This window comes from Zalophus californianus, chromosome X (assembly GCF_009762305.2).
Source record: "Zalophus californianus isolate mZalCal1 chromosome X, mZalCal1.pri.v2, whole genome shotgun sequence".
Lineage (NCBI taxonomy): Eukaryota > Metazoa > Chordata > Mammalia > Carnivora > Otariidae > Zalophus > Zalophus californianus.
This window is the reverse complement of record NC_045612.1, coordinates 117,696,012-117,717,327: the sequence shown is the minus strand read 5'-3', so window position 1 is coordinate 117,717,327 and position 21,316 is coordinate 117,696,012. Positions and strand designations below refer to the sequence as shown.

Here is a 21,316-nt window from a genome sequence, read left to right as displayed (position 1 = left end):
ATTACCCTGAAAAGCCAGCGCTCAAATGCAAGGCCCAGCCCTGATCCCTCTCCACTACAAATCTCTCATTCTCTTCTTCATCCATGTATGGTCTCACCTCCTTATTTTGGTTAACCTGGAAGACACCTCTGAGAATAAAAAGCCTCGAATATAGAATATACTGAACTGCACTTTCAAATCCTCAAATATAGGATATATTGAACTGCACTTTCAAATTCAGTGGCTAACAAGAAGTATGTAGACAAGCATTGGTCTTGGAGAGGCTGCCCAATGAATAGACTTGATTAATTTGCAGCATACGAATGATTTGATCAGGACCAAATACTTCTGAGGAATTGATGGGAGTTTATAAAGAGTCTGTTCTCTTTGAAGATTTAAGAGTTTTCTTAAAAAAAAATCTTACCGTCACTTCACTAATCTTTTTTAATAAGATAACATAAAAGCAAGCTTCTTCTCAAACCTGGTTGATTTATCACAAATGCTCAATTAAGTAAAAATTTGCATTAAAATGTACAAATGAGGATCCTATGGATCCAAACTATTTGTTCACATAAGTAAATATTATACTGGGATTATAGCATCCATATGTCAAAGCATGGACTCAGACTGACCTACTCTGTTGGGAGAGGTTTAAAAAAATCCAGAAAAAATATCTAGTCAGTACCTAAAACTGCCCGGTAAATACAGGGTATCTAATAAACATTTTTAAATAATTCCTGTCCTTTTAATTTTTTTTCTTTTTCTTTGCAGAAGAAACTGAGCCTGGTCTGAGTTAAATTTAAGTACTCACAGGAAGTTTTACAAAGTTAATATATAAATGATTAGCACTAATATAACAGCATCTAAAATAATGAATTTGCTATTTATTCTTCCATTCTGTGGATGTTGGTCCCTAACATGCTTATAGATACAGAAAAAAATACATAGACACATGAATTGATGTGTTTATGATAAGCATGTATATATTTTGTAGGCACATAGATACCAAACACTCCAATATAAAACCATCCAAGTATTGCAGAATTACTTCAGTAATTCAAACCATTCCCAATATTTATCCATTTTTAAATGTTTGGATGGAAATGTAACAAACAGATGAACTTTTACTTCAAATCAACCTTAAAACAAGTTTTTAAAGACTTTTAGATCATTTCCAAAGTAGACCATTTCCCTTCAACTTAAAGGATGTACTTGGAGTTTGGAAAATGACCAGCATCAGTTATTAATAAATGTTTATTAAATATGTATAAGACATCAAAACCATAGATATATTGATATTTGGGTCTTTTGTTTCATTTAAAGTAATCCACAAATGGAAAAAAAAAGACAAAAAAAAAAAACAGACTCAAATACAGAGAACAAACTGCCAGTTGCCAGAGGGGAGGGGAGTGGGGGGCTGGGAGAAACAGGCAATACACTTGGGATGAGCACCGGGTGATGTATGGAAGTGTGGAATCACTGTTTTGTACATCTGAAACTAACATAGTACTGTGCATTAATTATACTTCAACTGTTAAAACACGGGGAAAAAAATAAAAGCACAGGAAACAAAATAATCTGCTGCAAAAAAAAAAAAAAATTACCAAGTGACAATGTTTATTAACCCGGTGCAAATCTTTCATTATTGCCTTTGGAAATAAAGACTTGCATCCCCAATTAGACCAGCAAAGATCACTGTTCTAAAGTGTTCTAACTTCCCCATTTTATTTCTTATCTCAATATAAGAGAATAATTCCACCACTGAGTAAACAGAAATGTTGCTCTATCGGTGTGACCTTTGACAAATGGCCTTGGCCTTTCAGTGCTATCTTCTTGTTCATGTCTAGCCGGTGCATAGAGTTTTTAAAGACCTTCACTTTACTCTCTTCCCTCATTTCAAAAGTAACTGAGAATACAGGAGGCTAGAATCAACTTCAAGGTTTCTAATGCCATGCTTTTTAAAGTTGCAACTTTTTGCAATAACTAATGACCATGAAGTCAGCAGCTCATCTCGAAAGAGTATATTGCTTGCCGTGGACAGTTACATTTAATCTTCCATTAGGGTTCCCATCATCAGCCTTGGCTTTCAGACGCTTTCATAATTTATTTTAGTGGCTGATGTTTTATGGGCTTCGGGAGAAGAGCTGTTCTTTTCTAGTAAAGACAGAGACATAAGCAAAAAGTACGACTCATGGAAGTCACCCCCACAGGCTTGACCGGGCCAGCTGCCCCCAAAACACCAGCAAAGAGCTTCGAGAAAGGGCTGCCGAGAGACTGACTCCCTAGGAAATTCGACACCTGAGACAGAAAGCTGTTCCCAGGGCCCAAGAAGGGCGGTTGCATGCCCCACCGGTACTTCCTGAAGATTCGGGCGCTCTGAAGTTGCAGCTCTGGGATTCTAAGCAACACACAGCCTACCGGTCGAAGGTCTGGGTGTTCCTTACACGGTGACCCCTGCACCGCTGACTCGTGCAGATTGGAGTGAGCCCACCAATGCAGCATGCGCAATGGGATGGCCCCGTTACCTCTCTTGACTGCCTCGTGGATGGGTGAAGCCAAGTGCACCTCCGGCTGGGCCTTGGCTCCAAACTCCAGCAGCACGTTGACACACGCAGCATTGCCGCTCCGGCACGCATTGAACAGGGGCGTGGCCCCGTGAACCGTCACTCCGTTGACCTAACGGTGAGCAAAGAGACCCAGAGGATTTGCCATTTTTCTCTCACCGTTTCCACGCGTGTACTCCTGTGCATCTGCCTGGAGGAATTTCCCAGGCCGGTGAATGAGCAAGGGAACGCTACATCATTACACTTAATTACGTTTTTTAGATACCAGTAGCCTGTCAAGTCTTACCTATAAGTAACATCGCAAGTGGGGCAAAATGGGAGAAAGCTTTTCAAATGTATTCATGGGTATTCCAGAGCCTCTTAGGAGCCTCCTAATCATTGAGGGGTTGTCCTACTTGGTGGTTAAGAACATGGCTTCTGGAATCATTAGCTTGGTTGGGTTCAAATCCCAGCGCCCTCTCTTCTATCTGTTCAGAGATCTTGGTCAGAATACTAACTTTCTGTGCCTCAGTTTCCTTAAGTGAGGATCATAAAAGAATCTACCTCATGAGGTTATTGGGTGGATCAAGTGAGTTGCTACATGTTAAACACTTAGAACATTGCCTGGTGCCCAGTAAGCATTTAAGCATTTGCAACAACAATTATTTTCACTTTCCATTAATAAGGATCTGACTCCCGCTCCCAATCATGAACAAACATGGCAGGAACCAAAAATGCTGGAGAAACCAGGTCCCCAAATCTGTGCTTGCAAAAAAAAAAAAAAAGTGTCCTCAGCAATCCCCCCCCCAGTTCTGTCTTTCTTGCCACAAATTTCCTTGCTGCTCTACTATAATCCATACACACCGCATGTGCTGGCAGTGACTCCCAAAGAGATTGTGATCAAGCCAAACACACAAAGAAAATAGCCATCAACAAGGTGTCTCCAACCACCCTTGCTGCCTTCCAAGGATGTGGGAGGCATCTTTGAGTATCAGCAATAGATTGGAATGAACATCAGGGAACCAAGGCATTCGGGTGGAGAGCCTCTGACAGGATTGAAATGGAGGACAATGAAGGCTTGATGTCAAACCATTTGCCTTAACAACTGAGGATATATGCTTGTGATAATCAGGATCCTAAATTTTCTTGTTTCAGAAACCAAAAAAAGGGGGCGCCTGGGTGGCTCAGTCGGTTAAGCGTCTGATTTCGGCTCAGGTCGTGATCTCAGGGTCTTGAGATCAAGCCCAGTGTATGGCTCCCTGCTCAGCCAGGAGTCTGCTTGTCCCTCTCCCTCTGCCCCTCCCCCCGTTCATTCTCTCTCTCTCTCTCTCTCTCAAATAAATAAAATCTTAAAAAAAAAAAGAAACAACAAAAGGTATTTCTCCACAGTGCCAGGATAGCCCCTGTTAAATTGGAAAGTTAAAGAGGAGATGCTAAGGCAGCAGAGACAGACAAGGACAGGGCAAAATGTGTGTGAATTCATATAGTCTAGCGATTTCTAACCTATTTACATTTTTCCTGAAAAAGATTTGGTGGGGCTGGTTTCATTTGATTTGTTTTTACTGAGAATCATCCTCATCCTCAGTCCCAAAGCCTTCAACTTTGATTTCCTAAGTTTCTCAGCAAACATTTATTCAGCACCTATTAGGTGCCAGTGTTTCAGCAGCAAAGGCACGGAAGAAAATTGCCTCTCCAGGGTTGGTTGAATTCTATCAGGGAAGACCCACACGGACAGAGATGATTTTGATACAGTAATGGGAGCTTTAGATCACTCTAGGAGCAAGACAAAAGAGAGTAGCGACTTGAGAAGTATTTCGGAAGTAAAATGAGCAGGCTGTGGGGATTAGTTAGCAGGGGAGAGGGAAGATCCAGGCTGAGCCCAGGTTTGGAAGGTGGGAAAGCGGGGCTGTGTCTCGCCGGGTCTTGGAGACTGGGCGGGCCAGAGGCGGGCCGGTCCCCGAGGGAAGAACATCCTAAGCACAGTTTGGGATGCACTGAATTTGAGGCACCCAGAGGGCTGCCAATTGTGAGGAATTTTCTACTGATGGACCAACGTTCTTTGATTCTTTCTCTCCTTCTGATTTAAATGTTAAATAATACAATATTTACCAACTCTTCCCTCAGAAGATTGCCACAACCAAGGGACCATGTCTTACTCTTTTCTTTGCCCTCCACAAAACCTCCCAGCATTGTACCAGCACACACTCCTCTACAGCCCGATGTTGTTTGCTCTTTTCCACCAACAGAAGGAAAGGGCCCTCTGGGGCACCTGGCTGGTGCAGTCGGTTAAGCATCCGACTCTTGGTTTGGGCTCACGTCATGGTCTCAGGGTCATGAGATCGAGCCCCGCATTGCACTCATCGCAGAGTCTGCTTGGGTTTCTTTCTCTCCCTCTCCCTCTGCCCCTCCCCCCACCTAAAATAAATAGATAAATCAATAAATAAATCTTTAAAAAAAAGGAAATGGCCCACACCCAACCTCACCCTCATCGTTACATGTGAATTGACTAAGTGGTAACCTAATAAAAATACACAACCACTATGGTATCAGGAACATTGATTGCTTTGCCCAAGAAAGACTTTCATATTCAGTTCTACATGTAGAAACCCAACTTCCACATAAAATGCTAAGAAAATCTCTCGTAAGCACTTAAAAACATTGCAGCTCATGAAACAAAGAACACAGGGACTGAATTTAAAAACCAAAATTAGCGGGGCGCCTGGGTGGCTCAGTTGGTTAAGCGTCTGCCCTTTGGCTCAGGTCATGATCTCAGGGTCTTAGGATCAAGCCCCACGTCGGGCTCCCTGCTCAGCGGGGAGCCTACTTCTCCCTCTGCCTGCTGCTCCCCCTGCTTGTGCTCTCTCTCTCTCTCTCTCTCTCTCTAATAAATAAATAAAATATTTTTTTAAATTAGCAACAAAATGATAGCTGGCAACTAAGTAAACGTCACTGAGATTTTCAAAAGTTTTAATTTTACAAGTCTATTGTGATATCTTTATTACACACAGCACCTCAGCCACTCCTTAGCCTTGAACTAAGAATATTGGGTGATGTGTGGCAGTGCTGAATCACCATATTGTACACCTGAAACTAATATAACGCTGTATGTTAACTGCACTGGAGTTAAAAAATAACATAAAAATAAATATACAAAAGAAAAAGAGAAATAAGGGTAGAATTTTAAAATAAGATAAAGTTAATTCTGTTGGATTTTTTCAACGTATTATTTACTAAAAGCTCATGGGATGATTTTGCTCAAGGATAACAGTTTAGGGCATTGCATTAAGAGTGTTTCTGTTGTTGTTCATTTAATTTGTGTTCTTTCCAATGTTTCCCAATCAATTTCCCCAGATCGGTTTTCAGATAACTTCAGTTCCAGTTGCTCTTTTGAAACTCAGCATCACAATTTTCAAAGATTCCTGTGAATTACCTCATTGGAATGTTCGCCCACGGGCACAGAGGCTGAAGAGGGGAGGGACCCGCAGTGTGTCAGTGGCTCAGGAATGTGCACGCAGACAGGGCCAGACCTGCCTACACCCCCAGGGGGTGCGCCATCTGGAAGGTAGCATCTCTGTAGACGCTAGCAGGTGCACCTGGGCAGAGTCGCGGGGGGGGGGGGGGAGCGGGACTCACGTGTGCGCCCTTTTCCAATAAGGCTTTAGCGCAGGCTACGTGGCCTCCAAGGCACGCCTCGTGGAGCGAAGAGACCCGGTTAATGGTCACGAGGTTCACGTTGACACCCTAGAATTTGGAGAGAAGGGGTTAAATGCTGCATTAGCGATAGCAAAGGCAGCCACTCCGGGACTTCAGAATATATAGTCAAGGCACACGGATCTCCTAGGATGCGTGTTCCACAGCAGCAGCACTGCTGGGGGCCGCAACTCCGCTGCGGCCCAACCCTCATCCCAGCCCAGTCCTAGCACGTCCCCCTCCTCTTCCTGCCACCCTCCACCTTCCTCGTCTCGGAGTCCATGTGACAGATGACAAGATCAGCGTAGCTGTTGGCCAACTCTGACCTCATGCCTTGATTTTCACAACCGCCCTTACCATTCCCCCCACCCCATCCCGCCCCATGGTGACCACTTTCTGTCTGGGAAATGAGTGAGGTCCCTGCCAGTCCTTCCCAGCCCAGTTCTGCTTCTGATTTCCTGCCTCCTCACTGGCCAGTTGAAAGCTTCCAAAACCTAGTGCGTGACCCTGAACCCCAAACCCCAAACCCCCACCGTCTCCTGCCAGACCTCCCTTGATGCCCAAGACTGCCGGTCCCTTCATCTTAGGGCCTCTCTATGCCTCCTTGGTCCTGTCCACTCTCGTGTCCTGAATATGATGTCATTACTCGAGAGCTGTGCTATAGATTTCAAATCGGGTATTTAATACAATTAGAAAAATCTTGTCCTTTGCCTATATAGGATTTCCTTTTTTTTTTTAAGTTTTATTTATTTATTTGAGAGGGAGAATGAGATAGAGAGCATGAGAGGGGGTAGGGTCAGAGGGAGAAGCAGACTCCCCGCTGAGCAGGGAGCCCGATGTGGGACTCGATCCTGGGACTCCAGGATCATGACCTGATCCGAAGGCAGTCGCTTAACCAACTGAGCCACTGTTTTTATTTTCTTAAAAGGATTTCCTTTTAAGAAAATAAGAAAAACAGGCTAGTCCACAAGGTGGCAGCAGTGCACTAGAAAAAAAACTTGCATCTGGCTTGCAAACTGTCAGAATCCCTGCATTTCTGCATGTGTAATGCTGGACCGGCCTGAAAGACCATCTAGAGTGAATGGCCTCCATTGTGCACGAGGAAATGGAGAGGCAGAAAGTTCAAATTATTAATAAGACTTAAGGCTCCCCAGCAGTCGATGACAGCCAGATGACTCTGAGAATCAGGAGCTCCTGATGCCTGGTTTAATGCTTTACTCCACCCCACTGTATGTGAAATAAAGTAAAAAATAAAATGGAATAAAACATTTTTCACGAAGGTGTGAGGGTGAAGAAGTGGGCATGCGCTGTGAAAAAGCTGAACTTCTCTCTGAAGAACACTCCTCACACATTTAAGCACACTGGTTTACAGAAACCAACATGCTTATGGAGTATAGTTAAAAATAAAAAGGGGCACCTGGGGGACTCAGTTGGTTAAGCGTCTGCCTTCGGCTCAGGTCATGGTCCCAGGGTCCTGGGATCGAGCCCCACATCAGGCTCCCTGCTCAGCAGGAAGCCTGCTTCTCCCTCTGACCCTCTCCCCTCTCATGCTCTCACTCTCTCTCTCTCAAATAAATAAATAAAATCTTAAAAAATAATAAAATAAAAATAATGAAGTACTAAAGGCAATGTGGGATCCTGGATCAGAGCCTGGGAGAGAAAAAGGACTCTGGAAAAACGGGTGTAACTCCAATAGCCTGTAGTTTAGTTAACACTATTGTACCAATATTAATGTTGACTGAAGTACATGCTTATGTATGATATTAGCACCAGGGGAAGCTGGGTGACATGTATGCGGGAACTGCCTGCACTCTTCACAACTCTTTTTTTTTTTTTAAGATTTTATTTATTTATTTATTTATTTATTTATTTATTTATTTATTTCAGAGAGAGAGAGAGAATGAGAGATAGAAAGCACGAGAGGGAAGAGGGTCAGAGGGAGAAGCAGACTCCCTGCCGAGCAGGGAGCCCGATGTGGGACTCGATCCCAGGACTCCAGGATCATTACCTGAGCCGAAGGCAGTCGCTTAACCAACTGAGCCACTCAGGCGCCCCTCACAACTCTTCTTTAAAATTATTCCAAAGTTAAAAGTTTATTTAAAAAAATACTAATAACGGGCGCCTGGGTGGCTCAGTTGGCTAAGCGTCTGACTCTTGATTTCAGCTCAGGTCTTGATCTTAGGGTTGTGAGTTCAAGCCCCACATTGGGCTCCATGCTGGGTGTGGAGCCTACTTAAAAAAAATACCAATAGAAGTGTTGAGGTGTGGGGCTGAGAGGGAGGAGGTGGATGCAAGACTTTTCACCTTTTAATATCACTTTATTTTCGAACTATGTGAATATATTTCATATTAAAAATAATCAGATCAAATTTTAAGTGCTTAAAAATAAATAAGCAAATGATAAAAATCAAGTACAAAATCCATTTGATCATTACTGGGCAGTACTGTTTTCCTTTTGCCTCTACTTTTTTTTTAAGATTTTATTTATTTATTTGACAGAGAGAGACACAGCGAGAGAGGGAACACAAGCAGGGGGGAGTGGGAGAGGGAGAAGCAGGCTCCCCGCCGAGCAGGGAGCCCGATGCGGGGCTCGATCCCAGGACCCTGGGACCATGACCTGAGCCGCAGGCAGACGCTTAACGACCGAGCCACCCAGGCGCCCCATTGCCTCTACTTTCTTAAGAAGTAACCCAACTCATGAAAGAGGAAGCCAAAAAAAAAGGTGTGCGTGCGTGCATATGTGTGTGTGTGCGTCACGCGCACACACACAGAACAGTGTGCCCAGCTGTTTAAATTCAAAATGATAAGGAAGCAAGGTTCGGTGGTAGCTAGAATGTGGAAAAAAGATGTAATAAATCACCTCCTCTATACACATGTAGATGCTAAAACAAAGTAAATGGAGCATGTACACTTTCGTTCACTCATTTGACAAATATTTAGTAAGCCGTTATTCATTGTTCAAGGTGCTAGGGATATAGTCATCAATAAAAATAAAGTAGCCTTAATAACTAAGACTTTAATAAATCTTCCCAAAGGAGTAAGATTTACCCATGTCAACCTATTGTAATGTTTGCTCTTGAGATACTGTATCATCCGGGTAGGGAGTCTCTAAAATGGCTCCCGGTGATCCCTGATTCCTGGTTTTGGCTCACCGTGTACTCTCGTCCCCTTGAGTGTGGGCTGGATTCCCTGACTCCCATCTAATGAATAGAATATGACAGAAGTGATGGGACATCACTTTGGCAATTAGGTTATACTAAGACTTGCTTCTTAGGCACTCTCTCGTGCTCTCTCTGGGGGAAGCTGGCTGCCATCTCATGGCACAGTCCTGTGGAGAGGCCCTTGTGCAAGGAGTTAAAGCCAGACCACAAGTACATGAGTGAGGTTGGAAGCAGATCCTCCCCTCTCAAGCTGTGAGGTAACTGTGGCCCTGGCTGGTACTTGGCTGCCTGCAAGAGACTCCGAGCCACAACCACCCAGCCAGGCTGCCCCTTGGCGCACAGAAAGCACGCAAATCTGTGCTTGTTGTTTTAAGCCACTGTGTTTTTGAGGTCATTTGTTATGTGGTAATAGCTGACGAATGCAATTTCAGGGCTGTTGTTAGGCACAAGGGGAGAGGATAGGGTGAGTTAATGCAAGAAAAATGTGAAGGCATCTGCTGCCCCCGTCACAGGGAAACTGCCTCTGGGGTGAAGGCAGGCCCAGAACGGGGAGACGGTGCTGGGCAAAAAAAAAAAATGAGTATATGTACACCTAGACTGGCCGTGCGGGCCCCCAAATGGGGTGAGCAAGACTTCTGCCCCAGCCAAAGCTCCAAAAGCACGATGCCGATTATAGCAGAAGCACAAAGGAGCACGTCTCTGGTTTACCTACCTGTGCAATTAAAGTTTTCAGGGCCAGTAAGCGCCCCTGGGCCGCAGCTTCATGAAGTGGGGATCGGTCAGCCCAGCAATCTGAAACACAAATCAAGCTCAGAGTCAAGGTCTGGAGTCTTCTTCCGGCTGTTCCGTCCCGCTGCCCACCCACCGTGGGAGGGGGTTTGGGGGAGACAAGGGCAGCTCGTAGCACACATCGGGCTTTCTCATCATCAGCCGCTTTCAGGGTGACAAGCCACTTGAGTGTACAACTCACGGGTCTGGTGGTGTGTGCAGAGGGAGCACAGACCATCTCTCTCACTCTTTGGGGGGCAGTTTTAACAAGCAATAGATTTAGTTCGAATACATATCGCCCCGGGCCTGAATCTGACAGCTCTAAACAAGGCAAAGTGAAGGGCAAAGCTGGTCACTGAGCCTCCCTGCTTTCATCCTGCCCCCGCCTCCCACCCTCACCTCTACCCTGAAAACTCCACAGCCTGGACCCCACGAAGGAGGCTGGAGGATCAGGGGAAATGGGTTGGTTCGTTCTCGATGCCCTAGGTAATTGTCTCGGCTTCATTTTGGTCACGAGGCATATCTATTACCACGATGCAGAATAGGTATGGTTTTTCAGATGACACAATCTCCCACAATTTCCTGTGGGCAGTTGAACGTGACAGCTAAGTGCAGAGCCCGTGGGGCCACAGTGCCCGGGGTCAGGTCCCCTCAACCCCTTCCTGCCGAGAGGGGCAAGCCACCAAAATTAATTTTGACCTCAATTTCATGATCTGTAAAATGGGGGGTCTAGTAATTTGGTATTTAGCAAGTGCTTTGGTCTCAAAGTAGGCCAGTAAAACACATCCATGATGTTAGGTATTCAAGGAACTTATGATTAATAAGTACGAGTATTTCTTTTTTTTCCCTGTAATCACTCGTTAGTAAACAAGACTAACCAGCTTCAAGGGGCATTTGAGAAGTAAGCCTCTTTAAACATGCCAAAGGGCGATCATTTGTTTGGGATGAATACCTGTTCCAGTTTGTAAAATTTCAAACATAATTGTGCTCTTCGTTCATCGAACAGCATGTAACACAATTTGGATTCACACAAAGGGTCCATCTTACCAACCTTTTCTAGGGGATCCTGATGGTGCCAAGAATTTGGGTTTTCCTATACCTGCAACCTTGGCAAATGCAACCCCGCCAAAGACGGGATTATGTGAGTGTGAAATAGCTTGAGGCCACAAGGACAGAGTGAACTTCTCCAACAGATGAGAACCAGGGCCATAAACATTTCAGTAGGCCCTCTTCTTATACTGCAATTCAATTTTTACCTTCTCTTACCCTTGGGGTTATGAAAAGACAGAAGGCTGGAATGAACTCTACAGAGTTGGATTGAAATTGGAGTAGTTGGTACGAAAAGGTGATTTTCAACACACGTGTATTTATGTTTCTATTCATATTTATATTACTTTAACAAGGTTTGGAGAAATAGCTGATTCCAGCCCAGTCTGGAATTGAGCCCGAGATGGGCCTCAAACACCTTGCCGGAAAGACAATGAATGATGGGACATGTGAAAAAGACATGGAAGCTGGCTTGCAGGGGCTTCCACTGGCCAAACATGGGATGACCTGAGCACTGAAATAAAAAATGGTGGTAGATTATACCCTATCAAATGAAATAGGAATCTCTAAGTCCTCACTGATATAAATTAACATATACATAGCAAGAAGGAAGCTATTCCTCATAGAACACCAACAAGAAGAAATTGTCGAATCTGGCTCGAGTTACCTCCTCACAAAATAATTACTAGTTATAAAGGAAACACGGGCCATTTTATGGTGGAACAAAATTGTAGACACCACCTTACCCAGGGGATCAAAGTTAGCATCAGAAGTGAGGGGACGGATTGGCACAGTGTGTCATGGGCGATGGGTGACAGCACGTGCTGTCGGAGGGAATGCAAAAACACACCATAAAACACATAATAACACACACCATAAAACACACCATAGCTTGTGTCATATTCCTGCTCGAGATGCATAACCCAAATCAAACCCCAAGTACACTGTGAACCAACTCACCGAGGGACATTCTGCAAAGTAAGTGGCCTGTAACCAGTTCAAGGAGGGACTGAGGAAGCATTGCAGACGGCAGAAGGCTGATCAGACACAACACCTAAGGGATCCCCCACATGGGATCCTTTCGCTCTCAAGGACATTATTAGGGCAGTTGGCTAAATAGGAATGCAGGTCTCTGGGCAAAGAGAAGTGGGAATTCTTTGTACCACTCTTGTAACTTGTCTGTCACTTTGAAATTAGTTCCCAAATTAAAAAGTGTGATACACACACATATATAAACTGGAACTAATTTATATATGTTTATCTATATACACATATAATCACTGGGTTTTCATATTCCTGATACGAATGTGTGGTGCTTTTATAAGAAAAACAGATAAAAACGTTAACAGGGAAAAAATCTTGTGCTCATATCTCCCCCTTGTTCCTGAGTCAGTGAAAAGCTAATGGAGTATTTTTAAATCTCTTCCGACACTTATAATTTGCATAAGCTGAGAATAATGAGATAATGAATGCATATAATCCTCAGTTAGTCAGCCCTGGTTTTCTTCTAATACATCTCGCCCCCATTCAACACGAACTGTGTGTCAGACGCGTTGCCTAATCGCCCTGGGCGATGGACACAGGCACTGGGGTTGGAAGGCCAGGCTTCAGCCACGGATGGCAACTCAGCTCCCTGACCAAGGTAAGAAGCAAATCCACAGGGCGCCTGGGTGGCTCAGATGGTTAAGCGTCTGCCTTCGGTTCAGGTCATGATCCCCGGGTCCTGGGATCGAGTCCCACATCAGGCTCCCTGCTCCTTGGGAGCCTGCTTCTCCCTCTGCCTCTCTCTCTCTGTCTCTCATGAATAAATAAATAAAATCTTTAAAAAAAAAAAAAAAAGCAGCAGCAGCAGCAGCAAACCCAGAGCCACAGCTCGGTTATGCTTTTGTTCCAAGAAGAGCCAGTCAACCCGAGTCACCTGAAGGTATATTATCTAAGTGTTTGATTCAAAAATAAAAACAAGGTTTACATGGTAACTTGCTATTATGAAATTAGAAAACTAACATGAAATGGCTTTATTTTTTTTTAAAGATTTTATTTATTTATTTGAGAGAGAGAGAATGAGAGCCAGAGAGCACGAGAGGGAAGAGGGTCAGAGGGAGAAGCAGACTCCCCGCCGAGCAGGGAGCCCGATGTGGGACTCGATCCCGGGACTCCAGGATCATGACCTGAGCCGAAGGCAGTCGCTCAACCAACTGAGCCACCCAGGCGCCCTGGCTTTATTATTTTTAAAACTTACCTCCAGGTGGGCTGTGGCGTCTCCTTTCCTTCTGAGAAGCAGGAACCTTAACCACATCTTCGTCCTATTTCTAGTAACTTCTGTTACTCACCAGTCCCATAAGACCCACTGCACACATAGAGTGGAGAGATCTCCAAACGTAATGTTGAGTGAAGGAAGCCAGACACCAAAGAGCATGTGCTGTCTGATCCCTTTTTCTAATGTACAAAAGGGGGCCCAACTCACCTGGGGTGTTAGGAGTCAGAAGGACCCCAAGGAGGGGCGGGGGCTGACTGGAAGAGGAAAGAGTGGGGGCCGTGCTGATAATATGCAGTTTCTGGCTCCTGGGAGCCGACACCTGATCACATTCACCTTGTGAAAATCCATGCAGATGTTCACTTAGAATTTGTGCCCTTGTCTGTATTTACAAAGTACATCAATAAAGAGATTTTCAAGTGACTAGTCTATGGGTCAGTCCACTTGAGCCACCTCTCCTGGTGTCCCCTGTCAGTGCAGCACCCTCTTACACCCCTGCCTCTGACGTCATGGGAAGCCTGTGGGGCCATCTTCCATTCCACCATGAAAGCAGGAATGGTGAGCCATCCCTGGCTTGTCCCTCACCACAGGACTGCTCTCCGCTTCTCTTTTCCCATAGGAGAGGCCCAGGGGGGCAGCTCGGCCCCGGGGGGCAGTTCAGCAAGTTGCCTGAGCGGACTTCCACCTTGACAGGGAAATACCAAGCTCCCTTCCTGTCAGGGGCCCCTTATCTCAACTGGTATTTCTCCTGGAGCCTCCACCCTTGGCCTTCCAGAGAGGGAGCACCCCTAAGATGCATGCCAACCCATTTGTCCCACATGAAGGGATCTCACTTGCAGCAAGTGGCAGAAATAGTACCGAATTCCAAGGTTTTGCGACTTAGAACACCCCCTGCTCTGGCATTAAGAACTACTAGTTTTAAATCCCGCCTAACTTCAAGGCCAATTATTGGCCCGGGATGCTTAGCTCTATCCACCATCTCCTCACACACAGCATGAAATGCATCCATTCATTATCACCTTCAATGTAGAACTCATTTTTGCTTCCCAGCTGGAAACAAAACCACTCTCAAGGGAAGTCACCTTTCCAGTCACATTGTTTGCCAGCACTTGCTTCCAAGGACCTTGAGTTTTCACACAAAACCCTTTCCGGCAACTCCGCCATGGTGGGTTCTCCTGTTTTCCTCTTCTTATTCCCAACACGCAGCCTCTCGCTCTTATCATTCTTGTTTTGCAAATTGGAGCTAATTGTGAGAAATTAGGGATAAAAGTCATCTGGCAACTAGGGAGTTTTTCCATTCCTTTCAGGAAATATCAACTAAGCTCTCCAAATAAATGAACGCCTAAGTAGGAATCAACCATTCTCTTCTAAGGCAGTCTATTTTTAGTCCCTTGGCGGACTGCCTGTGTCACAGGGCTGCAAGCACATTAGGAAGATAGTTTACTGGACAAATATGTTTACTTGTTCCTGATGAGGTGTATGGAAAATGTTCAAGTACTTTTTCATCCCCCCTTTGACTTTTTCTCAGAATATGATTTATATCTCTAGTTCTCAGATTCTTTGAATAACAATTTCATGACAACTTCTAAAACCACAGATTTCAATAACAAAATTGGTTCCGAAGGAATACAGTTGTCTGAGTTCCAAGTATTCAAGATAAAACTTATGACTATTTAAAAAAAAAATTTTTTTTTTTTGCAATTTTCCCCTTCCTAAGTCCAACAAGTATTTAAGATTACTGGTTTATTATTTTTATTTTTTTTAAGGTTTTATTTATTTATTTGAGAGAGAGAGAATGAGAGCGAGAGAGCACGAGAGGGAAGAGGGTCAGAGGGAGAAGCAGACTCCCTGCTGAGCAGGGAGCCCGATGTGGGACTCGATCCCGGGACTCCAGGATCATGACCTGAGCTGAAGGCAGTCGCTTAACCAACTGAGCCACCCAAGCGCCCTGGTTTATTATTTTTAAAGAACCACCTAACTGGTTATAATCTCTGGTGCACATGGACAATTTTTGTTCTCTTAATTCAAGTTCCAAAATCATATGAACCAATATCTTCTCCTGTAGCATCAAATAAAAAAATTCAAAAGGAATCTCAATTTTGAAACCAAATATTACACAAAAGCCTAGCAGAATTAATGGTATTTTAAGTCAAACAAAGGTAATTGGCAAAAACCCATATTATAATAATTTCCTGGGATACCTAAAATATTATAATAAAACTGAGTTAAAATGCATACTCTCTGGAACACGCAGTTCTTGTCAGGAGATGCACCATGGTCAACAAACATCTTTCCGTAGGGTGTTAGAAAGGAAGTGCCCTTGAGCCCATCACGAGCAGGAGAGCTGGGCTAAAGGTAACAGGGTGTGAGCAGAGCCCCTGCCGAGGACTGGTTGTCCAAATTTGGGAAAGCCAGCAGGCACTTGTGAGAGGTCACTCTGCAGAGGGTGGCTGGGCCAAGGCCTGAGAAGACAACCAGCAAAACTCAACAAGGGTAGAAAGTTAGGTAGAGGATTAGGCAAGAATGGACCAAAAGCAGGAAAAACCTGTTGCAAGGGGAAGGACGGGAAAAAGGAATCAGGATGTTGAGTCACACAGAGGCGTGGCCATCAAATCAAGGTGAGCCCCTTTTGAATTTAGAACAAGGTCAACTGATTCTAAGACTTGAACTAATTCTCAGACTCGAACTAATCTTTTAGATTTGGCTTAACATAAAATTAAAAAAAAAAAAGTACAATAGTTTCACATTCTCTTATCTGCAGTGTAAAATCGCCCACATTTTGAAAACCAAGCTTTCCCCCAAGTTTGATGCAAACTCCTTTGGCAGCTAAACATGGTGAGGACTCAGGTTAAGCAATTTATTCTTTTTCATTTGTATTTCCGCTTAGTGTAAAATATCAAATATAATACAGAAATAGAAATATCAAAATGTTTGATTATGGGAGCACTGTGAGATATACACTATACACACCGTGCCATCTTTCCAGTAGCCCCAAAACTCCCGAATCCTGAACCGCGTCTGGCCCAAGGGTCACGAAAACAGATGATCAACCTGTAGCTATACACTTTATTTTTATCAAGTTTGATGACCAAGCCCTGGACTAAATATAGCTTCAATTCTGGCCAAATTAGGCAAAGGCGGAAAAATCATATACCACGTCTGTCAGGAGAAAATGCCTGCAGAAATCTCTATGGGCTGAAGGTGGGATCCAGTGCTCAAGATGCAGCACCAAGGGCCAATGACAATGTTTTAAACGTAAATACATAGGTATCTATAATTGACCAATTACACAAAGAAGCCCGAAAAATCAAAAAACCAGCCGGCCATAGTTTACCTCAAGTCTGGTAACTTATTGACAAATGTAATAGTTTAAGCCACAAAGACATATTGAATGATGCATTCCAGAATATGAGAGTCCAGAATAAAAAACAATTCCAGAAGATTTTACATGATATTTAATGAGGGACATGTTGCTAGGTATAGCTTCCAAAAGAAAGCATGCCAGGACCTATGACAGGCTAAACTATGTCCTGGCTGAGTTTTTAACTACCCTCCCCTTGTTTTTGACAGCTCTGATGATAGTTTACAGGAACATAATATGCTATTGGAATCAAGAAATTTAACCTTGGACTGAGCCTTATTCTAAGTCAATTAGCTAACTTACTGATTGTCACATATTTTCCCAACCGACATTTGTCTGACCCGTGAGCAGCAAAGAGAATTTCCAGTCTGACCTGAAGAATGGCACAAAATTTTGTTCTTTATTTTTAATACATCTAGCTTTAAGTATATAGCATCTGACTCCTAACAGTGTCAAAAGAAAAAAAAAAAAAAAGAACCAGTTTCTGGCATGCTGCTGCCTACATTATTATAGAAAGCCTTATGTACCACATCTGGATATACTGTCTATTACATATACCTGTGGGTGCGTGTGTGTATTCAGAAACATACACAGTCATCCACACACACATATATGTATACATAGAAAGGAAATTAAACTGAGAAATTGGCATGTACTATTCTCCCCGCCTCATTAATGATAATCAAAAAATACGCTTCTGACTCTATAACACCATGCTACTTGCAAATTAAATGAATATTATCCTAGGAGCTTGACCAAATGAGGACATTTGAGGTAAAGAATGAATGAGCTCTATTTAAGAAATCTGTATTATGGTCCAGACCTAAATCCAAACCCTGTTTACATGGGTTTTGACTATTATCGAATCTTTTTAAGAGTGTACTTAATTCAGGATGACAAAGACAGAAACAATGCACATGAGCAACAGGACAAAACATTCTTAACATGCTCCTGCCAATATGGACTTTGTTGGACTTTACCTCATTTAAGCCGTGAGGAGGATCAATCTACAAGAACATCCACACTGTGTTACTGAAACTCTTAGAAAGCCCCTGCCCACATTTACATACTAAATCAGAAAACAGATTTTCAGATCACACTTAATTCGAAATGAAAGAGAAACTTTTTTTAAAGCAGTCTAAGCAACATACCTCCCTGAAATGTGTGACAAATGTAATCCCCGAAAGAAACCTCTTTCCACATTCCGGGCCTTCTGACACTTCCTGAAACTTCAAGATTCTCCTCATTTCCTCCAGTGAACGGAAGCATTCTGAGGCTTTGTCTTTGGAGGTCTTATTTTTGGGGAGGATGAGACTACTGTCGTCTGGTGTCTTCAAACTTAATCTAGTGTATTGGAATCACATTGCACAGGTCTATTTTGAAAGAGAATCCCGGGTGCAAATTGACATGGATACTAGATCAGGAATGACATCATCCTGGAACCCCTACGAACACTAAGAATACAGAGGGAAATGGTAAACTCTGTTTACAAATAAATACTCCTCCATCAAGTGACCATCCCAGCAGTGACAAGTGTATCCGATTCATTTACTTTTGTAGCAATTCACTCCAATTAAGGTGAATCATTTCTTCAGAGAACTGGAGACTAAACCCCACAGAGCATGAGACTTTAAAATGTTTTTCCCAAATGCTGGCATTTCATATTAGAAAAACCTTTGTTTGCAGGGCTTTGCACAGCGCCGTGTATAAATGGGTTTAGTGCAGGGTTTTTCCTGACAGTGACTGAGTAGCTAATGGATTCGAATTGCAAATGACAACACAAAAATATATATAGCATGCCACATTTGCTGCTTTAAATCAGATTTACTGGTCATTCTATTTCCTGAGGAAACTTAGTCTTGTTAGAATGGATTGCTAAAGTTTGCTTAAAAATATTAAAGAAAATAATCCCATATAAGTCATTCTTTAGGTTAGTAGAAATGAGGTTTCTGCAAATACTCTTAGAAAGCCACTACCCTATTTACTTCTTAAATAAGAACCACTAACAGAACTACAAACCTGCAAAAAATAAAGCTGAAAATCCTTCAAATTGGTGCAGTCAAAATCATTTGCTACTTTAAATAATTTTTAAAACCACCCACACAAAGCCAAAGTATAAATAAAATCTGCCCTCTAGAAATATTATTCATATGAGCTATCTAGGAGGGTTTTTTTTTTTTTTAGTTTTAGGAGCAAATCCATGTATTTTTACCTGAAATTCCACCATAGATCTCTTCTGCTATCCTAGCCGCTTGTTTTCTATTTCCTTTGACGATATAGAAGTGAGTTAGGAGAGCCAAACAAACTTTAATTAAAAGTTTGAAGAAAAAAAAAGTAGCAAACATTGTAATAAAAATGTTTTTAAAGCCATAGGAAACAGGACTGTCTTCCATTTTGGCTTACACTCTGTATAGGTTCCTGGTACTGCAAAAGCTCACTGAGTTATAATTGGTATCATATGACATCTATTTTCAACTTTCTAGCCCTTGGTGCTCCTGTTACTGAGAACTCGCTCGTACATTCTAAGCTAACTGTGATTTGGCGGCTGTGTGTGCGGTCTCTTATAGCAATGTGGAATGAACTCCAGAAACTTCCTTTTAGACCTGCATTCCTCAGTGCTATTTAACACACAGGATTCCTGGCCGGATCTTTTTTATTCCAAAGTCCCAAATTGTGCTACATTATGTGGGAAGGCAGTTATTGGAGAGAGAAAACAAACTTCTCAGATCCCACGGGGACGGAGCAAGTTATCTGAAGTGGGAAGAACTGACGCCAGACCACTTCATTTTCTCTTCCTCCTGAGGTTTTTGGGGAGATAATGCTCCAAACTAAAATATGACCAGCTGAACAAGACCATTTACTCTAAGGCAGTATTTAGCAAAGGGCTCCTCTTGGATGCCTCTCCAAGTGGATGTGTCCGACTGAAAGCATTAGACCACTTGCTCTCATGGTCTCATCTGTGACAAGGTCCGCCGGCAAAGCTCATCATGCGTTTCCCATTTCAAGTGTCAGTAAAGGTGGTGCCTCGGACTGGAATATGGGCGCTCTCCTTGACCGTCGAAGAGTTACAGCAAAATGGATGAAGAAGATGCCCTCCATTCCGGGTGAATTACCCAAAGATTCTATGTATCAATACCTTCCCTCATTGGACAGTTCTCTTGCAACCCTAACTCTTCAACGTGTGTCGGTGGGCCAATACAAGGGAAATCAACTTCTTGGTCATTTCCCTCACCTACAAAAATTAGATGAGGAAAACCCAGGTCTCCTCTTTCATTCTTGGCTATATTAGATTTTCAAAAATCTCTACAAACTATTGAAAAAGGCAAGCCAAGAAAAAGAAAATTGCAAGAGCAGACTAAAGAAATCTTACTAAATGCTTTATGCAAAAAAATATGGGAGTTTCTCATAGCACTCAGGCAAATTAGAATGACGACATCTGTGAGAACTGGGTTCCCTATAGTCTGGGGAAAGGCTGATGTGTGAGCAGACAGCCTTGCGTCACAGTATAGGCTGCATCCATTTCAGTGAATTACAGAACCAGGAAGATCCGGTGCAGTTCCCAAGCCCAAGAACTGAGATCAACATACAGGGTTTCTTGACCCAGCTTAGTCCCGACCTACAGCTTCCTACCCAAAGAGTGCCAACATAGGAGAATCCGCGAACACAGGCATCCATGAACACAAGAACACTGCCCTCTAAGAAGCCCGTCCTTTACTCAAGTCAGCCCAGTGACATATTACAGGACGTTATTCAATCTTGTTTGGGCCTTAATCTTCATTTAAAACATGGCTGTACTTTCTGTGTTATACACCAGACAAGTTGGCCATCAGGAGCTCGGCTTCTTTGTAAGGTTCAAACGGATGTCTATGCTATTTCTGAGAGACCCATCTTTAACTACACTTGAGCATTACATTCGAGATGGGCACAAAAGGCCACTGAAGTAAGCGGTTAATTCCCACCATCCTTCACAGATGAAATCCTCTGTGGCACCACAGTTTCTCAGCCTCAGTACTACGGACATTTGGGACCAGATAATTCTTTGTTGGGGGCAGGCGGTTATCCAAAAGCACTGTAGGCTATCCAGCAGCATCTCTGCCCTCTGTCCACTCGATGCCAACATCCGCACTCACATCCAGGGTTAACAACCAGAAATGTCTCCAGACACTGCCAGGTGTCCCCTACGGGGCAAAATCGCCACCCCTCCCCTCCTCCCCTATCCCCTACCACATCCACTTAAGAACCACTGAGCCATAGCCAAATATAAAGAACAAAGGAAAATCAACTCCCCAAAGTACTAGTGAATACAAATTAAATTTTGTACAGAACTTGAATTTTTAGAATTCCATATTTAAAAAAAGCCCAGCCACGGGATGATACAATCTAACATCTCGGGAACAATCTAACATCTCGGGAACGCGGAGGAGAAAGAGGCCTTTAAAAATCCTGTGCGAAAGTAAACACAGACCTGTGATACCCTGACTTTTGGCATAAGATAAATCAGAACATACCAATG

At 43.3% G+C, this 21,316-nt stretch overlaps 1 protein-coding gene across 3 annotated transcripts in view; it reads right to left on the bottom strand.

The window, feature by feature from the left end:
• The window catches only part of ASB11 (ankyrin repeat and SOCS box containing 11), a 33,794-nt gene extending 14,499 nt beyond the window's left edge, over window positions 1–19,295 (bottom strand). Inside the window, exons 1-4 of one of the 3 annotated variants that reach the window (XM_027608718.2) lie at window positions 19,016–19,295; window positions 10,086–10,165; window positions 6,156–6,263; window positions 2,505–2,655 (exon numbers count right to left, since the gene is read on the bottom strand). In XM_027608718.2, the coding sequence (XP_027464519.1) occupies window positions 2,505–2,655; window positions 6,156–6,263; window positions 10,086–10,165; window positions 19,016–19,196 (520 nt within the window). In that variant the 5' untranslated portion in view covers window positions 19,197–19,295. Of the gene's footprint in view, window positions 1–2,504; window positions 2,656–6,155; window positions 6,264–10,085; window positions 10,166–14,524; window positions 14,665–17,954; window positions 18,137–19,015 lie in introns of those variants that run through there. The other 2 variants (XM_027608719.2, XM_027608720.2) reach the window with 2 other exon arrangements.
• Window positions 19,296–21,316: the final 2,021 nt, after the last annotated feature.